At 44.9% G+C, this 9754-nt stretch overlaps 1 protein-coding gene across 1 annotated transcript in view; it reads left to right on the top strand.

Annotated features, from left to right (window-relative positions):
- Positions 1 to 9754, top strand: part of LOC112073235 (SR-related and CTD-associated factor 4) — a 62835-nt gene that overhangs the window by 26775 nt on the left and 26306 nt on the right. Inside the window, exons 11-12 of the mRNA XM_024140564.2 lie at positions 5239 to 5395; positions 5827 to 5930. Of these exons, the coding sequence (XP_023996332.1) occupies positions 5239 to 5395; positions 5827 to 5930 (261 nt within the window). The remainder of the gene's footprint in view (positions 1 to 5238; positions 5396 to 5826; positions 5931 to 9754) is intronic.

A 9754-nucleotide genomic window follows, 5' to 3' on the forward strand; every position in this document is an offset into this window, starting at 1 on the left:
TGGTCAGGCAGCTAAGGTGGTTTGAAGTAGGCAGGCAGCCCTTAGTGTTTAGAGGCGGCAGGCCCGTCCCTCAGTGGTTAGAGGTGGCAGGCAGCCTTAAGTGGTTAGTAGGCGGCAGTCAGTCCCTAAAGATGGTGTGTAGAGGGGCGGCAAGGCAGCTGGTGGTTAGACGGCGGCCGGCGAAGCCTGAGTGGTTATAGAGGCGGCAGGGGAAGCCTGGTGGTTATAGAGGCGGCAGAGCAGCCTGGTGGTTGAGAGGGGGGGGCCGGGGTACAGGCATGCCTCTGTGGTTAGAGGCGGCAGGTAAGACAGCCTGGGTTGGTTAGGGGCGGCAGGTAGACCTGGTGGGTTAGAGGCGGAGGTAGCCTGGTGGGTTGAGTCGCAGTAGCCCTGGTGGTTAGAGGCGGCAAGGACTGAGAGATTAGAAAATGGCTAGTACCGAAAGGCAATCTTTTGGAGATCGAATCGCCCGACTGAGCACACGAGCGCTTAAATGTTGTTCCTGCCCTTGCACAAGGCTAGTGTAACCGCACTGTGTTCCCCGGAAAGGAGCCCGTCATTGTAAAAGAAGAATTTTATCAGTAAACAGTCCATAAGACCTCAGTCGGAAGTTAAAGCTCAGTCTTCAACTGGGTTCTTTTCCAATGGAGAATGACCCAGCACACTTCAAAAGTTGTAGCAAAATGGCTTAAGGGACAACAAAGGCAAGGAGTATTGGAAGTGCGCCCATCACAAAGCCGCCATGAACGCTAATCATGATAGACTATTGCTGTGGGCCGAACTGAAAAAGTTGTGAGCGAGCAAGGAGCCTACAAACCTGACTCAGTTACATCAGCTCTGTCAAGGAGGATGGGCCAAAATTCATCCAACTTATTGTGGGATGCTTGTGGAAGCTTACCACAAACGATTGACCCATATTAAACAATTTCCATGTTGTCTGTTGTCTGTAGCTTGTGAGGTGTGGAAAAACCTTTGTTTGCTAATAACCTGCCCAGGGACTGCTTTTGAAAATTAGCCGGCTGGCTAAAACAGGCACTTTTACTGAAACGTTGATTAATGTGCACTGTCCCTGATACTCAAACTCTTAACTCAATTTAAAGGCAATGCTACCAAATACTAATTGAGTGTATGTAAACTTCTGACCCACTGTGAATGTGATGAAAGAAATATAAGCTGAGATAAATAATTCTCTCTACTTTTATTCTGACATTTCACATTCTTAAAATAAAGTGGTGATCCTAACTGACCTAAGACAGGGAATTTTTACTAGGATTAAATGTCAGGAATTGTGAAACTGAATTTAAATGTATTTGGCTATGGTGTATGTAAACTTCCGACTTCAACTGTATGAATGTGTATGTATGTGTGTGTATTACTGCTCGACTAAAACAATCACGGTCGACCAATAGCCTAACGACCAAACAATCGATCAGTCAACTAATTGGGGTCAACCCTAAGAACATCAATGTTTTATTTTTCTATTAGAAAAGTGAAAACCTGGAAACTCAATTTAGGGGGGGGGTGAATTTACCAAAAATATATCAGATTTTAAATGGCCCTACAACTGTAGACTGACAGATCAAAATCGCTAACAATATAACCCCCTTTTTGAGATTGCGCAAAGGAAAAAAAAAAAAAAAAAATCCCTCAACAATCAATGTAAATCTGATATTGTCTAGTTAAAAATGTAATTATTTGTGTATGGAGGGTGGTTCATTATAAGATACTTGATCAGCCTGTTTCCCCAGGACAGTCGTCTTTTCATTCTGGCCAGTTAACACCGGCCCAGTGGCAAATTTACCTGAATGTCAAGGGCATGCTAATTTTAAAATATGTCCATTCATTATTAGCGTGTTTCTGTATGGAATGCAGGTACATTAGGAGACACAGGTCAGGTCATTATCGGCGTGAAAAAAGTTTGGTACGGCCAAATCGTGCTGGTGCCATCAACTGAACAAATAATATTTTGTTTAGTGTGTAACTTAAATATATTGTGTTTATGTAGATTGGTCTCTATAGAGCCCTGTTTAGTGTCTAACCTAAATATATATTGTGTTTATGTAGATTGCGCAGGCTTTGAACAAGGTTTTAGAAGCAACTAGTGTTTTCATGATACCAGAATTTTGACTTTGATACCAGGTTTAGTATCACGATGCGCAATACCAAAACGATACCACAGCAACAACAAAAATAACACATCTAAAGTCCCTGAATAACCACTGGGCTTTACATTGAACAATATGTTGATAATTGATAGTACGACTAAAATAACAAATTCTTTCAAAAATGTAACGCCCTATTAAATTACAGAAGAATCTTACATTTTCCTGATGCAAAACCATATCTGAGACTCAGAGCACTACATGGCCAAAAGTATGTGGACATCTGCTCATTGAGCATCTCATTACAATGTCATAGGCATTAATGTGGAGTTGCCCCCCCCTGCTGCTATAACAGCCTCCACTATTCTGGGAAGGCTTTCAACTAGATGTTGGATGATTGCACCGTTGACTTGCTTCCATTCAGCCACGAGAATTAGTGAGGTTGGGCTCTAATGTTGTGCGATTAGGCCTGGCTCTCAGTCAGCGTTCCAATTCATCCCAAAGGTGTTTGATTTGGTTGAGGTCAGGGCTCTGCGCAAGCCAGTCAAGTTCTTCCACCCGATCTCGACATACCGCTTCTGTATGATCTCGCTTTGTGCACGGGTACATTGTCATGCTGAAACAGGAAAGGGCAAAACCTGTTGCCACAAAGTTGGAAGCACAGAATCGTTTAGAATGTCATTGTATGCTGTAGCTTTAAGATTTCCCTTTACTGGAACTAAGGGGCCTAGTCCGAACCATGGAAAAACAGCCCCAGACCATTATTCCTCCACCAAACTTTACGGTTAGCACTATGCATTGGGGCAGGTAGCGTTCTCCTGGCATCGGCCAAACCCAAATTCATCCATCGTACTCATCACTCCAGAGAACGTGTTTCCACTGTTCCAGTCCAACAGCGGTGAGCTTTACACCACTCCAGCCGATGCTTGGCATTGCGCATGGTGATCTTAGTCTTGTGTGCAGCTGCTCGGCCATGGAAACCCATTTCATGAAGCTCCCGACGAACAGTTATTGTGCTGACGCTGCTTCCAGATGCAGTTTGGAACTCTAGTGAGTGTTGCAACCGGTGACAGATGAGTTTTACACGCTTCTGCACTCTGTGGTCCTGTTCTATGCGCTTGTGTGGTCTACCACTTTGCAGCTTAGCCGTTGTTGCTCCTAGACGTTTCCACTTCACAATAACAGCACTTACAGTCAACCTGGGTAGCTCTAGCAGGGCAGAAATTTGACGAACTGACTTGTTGTAAAGGGTGGCGTCCTATGACGGTGCCACTTTTAAAAGTCACTGGGCTCTTCAGTACGTGCCAATGTCAATGGAGATTGCATGGCTGTGTGCTCGATTTTATACACCTGTCAGCAATGGGTGTGGCTGAAATAGTAGAATCCACTAATTTGAAGGGGGTGTCCACATACTTTTGGCCATGTAATGTATCTGTGTTTATTTACTAAACTTTGGACAAAATATTGGGTCAGATGACATTCATTAGATACATGATTCATTATACATTACAGCTAAATAATTTAATTTGCTAAATTAAGTTTAGTTCCAAAACAACATTAAAAACACTATGAAGGTCATTTCTGAAGCTTCTATATTACAATAGTCTACACACCATAGAAATACAATAGATTTTACACAGCATACTACGATTCCCATAGTGCATTTCAACTCCCATCGTGCAATGCTCCGCCCAGGCTGCTGGCTGGCTACTGCTAGCAAGCCCAGACAAACGCAAAGTACTCTTAATATATTGTCATATATTTAATCGAGTGTATTTCACATTTACTTTTGGGTTGTAATCGTATTATAATGCTCACATGAATATCATGCTGAATATATGTTCATGTCATTGTCACTCAAATTATTCAATTTTTGTGGTGGGAGCTAAAACCTCCCAAGCACTACTTTAACACCTTTAGCTTAGTAGTTTCGGTAGGCCGACCCTCATCTACTCTGTAAGTAAAGTATGCCCATACTTTGCTTCTGGAGCCAGTTGTCAACAATCTGCGGGCGTGGAGGTATGGCGTTTTCCTTAGAAGAAGCCATGCTGTCGGCGTTCTCTCTCCTCTCACTTGCTTCTCAAATGTGGCTCGGGCTGTGTCAGCTGCATGCACAAGTAGCCTGACTAGCTTACTACTGTCCCCTTGAGAAGACAAGTAGCCTGGCTAGCTTACTACAGCCCCCTTGAGAAGACGAGTAGCCTGGCTAGCTTACTACTGTCCCCTAGAGAAGACAAGTAGCCTGACTAGCTTACTACTGTCCCCTTGAGAAGACAAGTAGCCATGGCTACTTACTAACCCTTGAAGACAAGTCCATGCTAGCTTTACTACTGCCCCCTAGAGAAGACAAGTAGGCCTGGCTAGCTTACTACTGCCCCCTAGAGAAGACAAGTAGCCTCTCTACCCTGGCGTAGCCGCTAGTACACGCCCCTTAGACAGTAGCTTAGCTACTAACCGCCCCCATCAGAGAAACACAACGCCGTCGCTTCATTACCGCCCCTAGAGAGACAAGTAGCCTGGCTAGCTCTCTACCGCCCCTAGAAAGACCAAGCTAGCCCTGGCTGAGCTCTACTACCCCGCACCCCCTAGGAGAAGAACAAGAAGCCTGGCTAGCCTTACTACCGCCCCCTAGGAAGACAAGTAGCCTGGCTAGCTTACTACCGCCCCCTGGAGAAGACAGTAGCCTGGCTAGCTTACTACCGCCCCCTGAGAAAGACAAGTAGCCTGGCTAGCTTAACTACCGCCCCTAGAGAAGACCAACGTAGCGCCCTGGCCTAGCTCAACTACCAGCCCCAGCGAGACCGACAGTAGCCTGGCTAGCTTACTACCGCCCCCTAGAGAAGACAAGTAGCCTGGCTAGCTTACTACCGCCCCCTAGAGAAGACAAGTATCCTGACTAGCTTACTACCGCCCCCTAGAGAAGATTTAGACAAATTACTAGACAGACTGGTTCCTATCAATCCGTATATGACGTGAGACACATTTGACAGAAGGTCCTGAAAGTAAGATTCTTTCTGTTTGTCATGTTCTAGTATCGAAAAAGTACAGCACTTTCGGTATACCAGGCAGCAACTCAGTTATTTAAAACACTTTGTTCTTTTACTTAATAACTTAAGGATATTGTATTTTTGTGTAGATTGCATGGGCCTTGAACAAGGGTATAAAGGCYACCCATAAGAAGTTCTGGGACATGGAGCGAGGCGTCACCTACATCCCCTGGAGCAAAGTGAAGATGGAGGAGCTGGAGGGGTACAGAGAGGGAGGCATGCTGGACGCAGACACACTCTGTCCAGGTGAACATCTGACTAATGTCTTCTACAACCGCAGCACTGTCTGCTTTGGGTGGATCTCAATTGTCTTCCTTGATTCCTCTCCTCGCCTCCTTCTCAAAATGCATTGGAGAAGAAGATTTCTGGTTCCTCTCCTCAGACCTCCTCCAATGCACTTTGAAGAAGGATGTGAGGAATCAAGGGGTCCCTGTTGAGATTCACCCTCTGTCTAGATGTGGAATTATTGTGGCCTGGAGTTTTTCCTGAACTCTCAACTTGACTCGTAAAAAAACTGGCRTATAACTTTTCCTAGTTAGGTCAAGTGGTCTGAAGAAATTCCTGTCTAAGTCAGAAGTATTGGACACGGAGTTGATCTATATCTATCTCTACATTGCTGGTGTAGCTAGCCTGTTTAAAGTGTATAATTATTCCTGATTGATTGGTCTGTTTGTCAGAGTGGGGKGATGACGTGAAGGAGCTGACTAAACCAGGAGTACTGAACAATGGAGGKGGAGTGGACGCCATGGAGACCGAGGGAGCTGCCACCGCCCACGTACAGGTAACACCCYCTACAGGGGACCCAATGAAACACACCTCAGACAGCAGGGTCCCAATMAAACACACRAGTCTGGGTGTTCTGTCTCACCYTAGTATCTCACCATCTTTTTTCTTGGGAAACAGAGTTTATCCTGAGGATTTGTGCCTTAGTTGTCAGTTTTCTGTATTTGTTTATTAAAATTGCAGGTTTTCTAAGTATTGGTATAGAAATGCATARACTTTTCCTCAACACAAATGCAACAATGTGAGAAAGTGGATTAATAAAAAACGATTTTACTAGTATCATGGCATGGGTGACTAGTATTTCACAGGTTTTCACTCACCTCAGTACATCACCTATATAAAAACAAAGGTCRYTATTGAAAGGCTGTTGTATAGCTTTCCTCCTGTAGTAAGTCAACCAGTCTGCATGCAATGATCCAGTTTCTGCCTACACGACACCTTTTTACTGAGTTTCACAATACTCCCCAATAAATGGAAAGGTTACGTTACTAGTCAATACTTGTCTTTTCACTTGTCTAATCAAAAAAAGGTGCCTTCCTGATATTCCCTGATAGTAAGATATTAGGTGGGATCTAGGGATGTGACAAATGGAACATTTTTGATACAATTTTTTAGATAATGATATTAAATGGCTATTTTTGTAGAGTTTACCAAATCAATAATTTCCAAACAATTTAATAGCAGCTTGCACCTGGCTTGCCAGACAATGAGTTTTGAGGGTCTCACAGTACGTCCCATTTTTCAGCATGTTTAAACCATTACACCTGTACTGCCAATTACATGTTCCTTCACCCATTCACCTTGTTGGTTTGGCCCGACATCCCACAGTCGTCCCTTTTTCACGAATGGCACATTTAACTATTACACCTGTACTTGCCAAATTTAATAATGTTCCTCCATTCCACCTTGTGGTATCTGGATCTCACAGTTACGTACCCTTTTCAGATGGTTTAAAACTATTTACACCTGTTACTGCCCATTAATGCTTCCTCCATTCCACCTTGTCGGTTTGGGTCTCAACAGTACGTCCCCTTTTCAGATGGTTTAACTATTACACCTGTACTGCCCATTAATGTTCCTCCATTTCCACCTTGTGGTTCGGGTCTTCACAGTTACGTCCCCTTTCAGATGGTTTAAACTATTACACCTGTAACTGCCATTAATGTTCCTCCATTCCACCTTGCTTTGGTTTGGGTCTCACAGTACGTCCCTGCCTTTTCAGATGGTTTAACTATATACACCTGTATCTACTGCCATTAATGTTTCCTCCATCTCCACCTTGCAAAAGTTTGGACTTTCCTTCTCATTTAACTTCTCATAGTGTTGCCATACAGGACTTCCCTGCTGCTCGCTGCCTTCCTCTGCCATTTTTTACCATACTTGTATAACGACGATGACGTAGTGGTGGAGCGTCATCCCCCCATAATTAATTGATTTCTCGACACACCTTGCATGTCGCACTCCCGGCGTTCGAATCTCGATTTCTGGAGCCGTCAGATTTGCATTCTGCCTAAGAAAACGGTTTTTTAAGGTCTCAGTGTTTTTGGCAGAGGAGAGATCTAGTTGCTGTACTCGCAGAACACATAACTCACATCTTCATTAGCGAGCTACGCAGGGACTGAACGCTCAGAGGAAAGTGGCACAGTATAGACTGGTCAGCCACCAGCAGCAGAACCGTGCACATAGGACCTATTCTATCAAGTATAGGGCATGTCAGGCCACCAGACCAGTCTCAGAACCGTGCATTTAGGATCTATCTATCAGTATAGGACAGGTCAAGCCACCAGACAGTCAGAACCGTCTGCCCATTAGGTCTATCTATTTACAATATCAGGACAGGACTCGCGCCACCAGACCAGTCCACGAACCGAATGCAGTTAGTATATCTCTATCAAGTATAGACAGGTCAGCCACCAGACCAGTCAGAAACCGAATGCATATAGGTCTATCTAATCAGTATAGACAGGATCCGGCCACCAGGACAGTCAGAACCGCTGATCTAGGTCTTTATCTATCAGTTTATAGGACAGGTCATGCCACCAAGACAAGTCAGAAGCCGTGGCATATATAGGGTCGTTATCTATCAGTATAAAGACAGGTCAGCCATCCAGGCCAGTCAGAAACCGCAGGCACTGGGCCTATCTAATCAGGATACACAGGTCAGCTCACCAGACCCAGTCAGAAACACACCGCTGCATTACGGTCTATCTATCCAGCATATCGAACAGCGTCAGCCACCCAGACAGTCCAGAACCCGTATTTGCAACTAGGGTCATATCTTTATCAGTTTATAAACAGGTCGTAAGCCACAGACGAGTCCTCAGAACCGATGCACATTAGGTACTATCTAATCAGTATAGACCAGCCGTCAGCCACCTAGCAGTCAGAACCCGTGGAACTGGGCCTATCTAATCAGATATTAAAGACAGTGTCAGCCACCAGGACAGTCAGAAACCGCCTTGCAATTAGGTCTTATATCTGATCAGTTATAGACAGGTTCAGCACCAGACAGGTCAGAACCGCTGCACTAGGTCCTTATCTTACATCAGTATAGACAGCGTACAGCCACCAGACAGTCAAGAAACCGATGCACTAAGGGATATATCTATCAGTATAGCACAGAGTCTAGGCCACCAGAGCAGTCTAGGAATCCGCGGCACTCGGGCCTATCTATCAGTTATAGACAGCGTTCTAGCCACCAGACAGTCAGAATACCGTGGCATTAGGTCTATCTATCAGTATAGTAACAGCCGTCAGCCACCCAGACAGTCAGAACCGTGCACTAGGACCTATTCGATCGGGCAACATCAAAAGCTGCATATGTCTGCAAAGGAATTGCTGTCTCCGCAATTTTCTTTGACCTTTGTCAACTTTCAGTAAAGCAGGGCCTAATCATTTACATGAATAGGCCAGATGAATCTCAAACGCAACAGACCAAAGACTTGAACACACACCTGGGGGCATCGTTAGCAAAGAGACAAGAGCAGAGCGAGCCAGCGTTGCAGCGAAGAGAGCATGGCGAAGCCAGCTGTGAGGAAGATGGAGCACGTGCTAGCCAGCGTGAGAGAGAAGCAGGCGATGCCCTAGCCGTGAGGAAAGAGAGCAGGCGAGCCAGCGTAAGAGAAGAGAGCAGGCGCAGCCAGCCGTTGAGGAAGTTAGAGCCAGCGCGAGCCAGGTGAGAAATGAGAGCAGGCGATAGCCAGCTTGAGCGAAGAGAGCCGGCGATCGCCAGCGTGAGGAAAGAGAAGCGGCGATAGCCAGCGTGAGGAAGAGATGATGAGGGGTCGGCAGAAAGAACTGTGAACATTATGTCTTGGTAATCTGTATCTTTTGCACTCCTTGCACGCCTCGCCAAATTCACCAAAGTAGCCTAAAGGTTTCACCTCTTCCTCTCCTGGTTATTTATTTGAATGACACACTTCCCCCCCCCAGGCTTTTATAGCCCTAACGGTTAGCTTGCGGCTGGAACACAGACAATTCATGTTTATGTGATGACTGTTTGCAACTGTTTGATGGTTAAAACAATCTTTTTCCAGTTACGGGACATATTCTCAATGGTTACCACAATTCGTAGTTAACGTTGACCCTATCTTAGTTAGGGTCCACATGCATACAGTACGACAATAAACAGTCTTTGACAATATAAAAAAACCTTTTTCATGAAGCTGATTTTAATGAGTTTATAGTAATATGGATTTTCCTTCCATTTTTGAGTGTACCACCTGCGTGTTCGGCATCCCTAAATGATTTATTTTTTCACCATTATCAATAATCAGCTGTGCTGTTTCAAAGTCCTTATTGCCCAATTCTCTCTCGTTTTTT

This window comes from Salvelinus sp. IW2-2015, unplaced genomic scaffold (genome assembly GCF_002910315.2).
Source record: "Salvelinus sp. IW2-2015 unplaced genomic scaffold, ASM291031v2 Un_scaffold2192, whole genome shotgun sequence".
NCBI lineage: Eukaryota > Metazoa > Chordata > Actinopteri > Salmoniformes > Salmonidae > Salvelinus > Salvelinus sp. IW2-2015.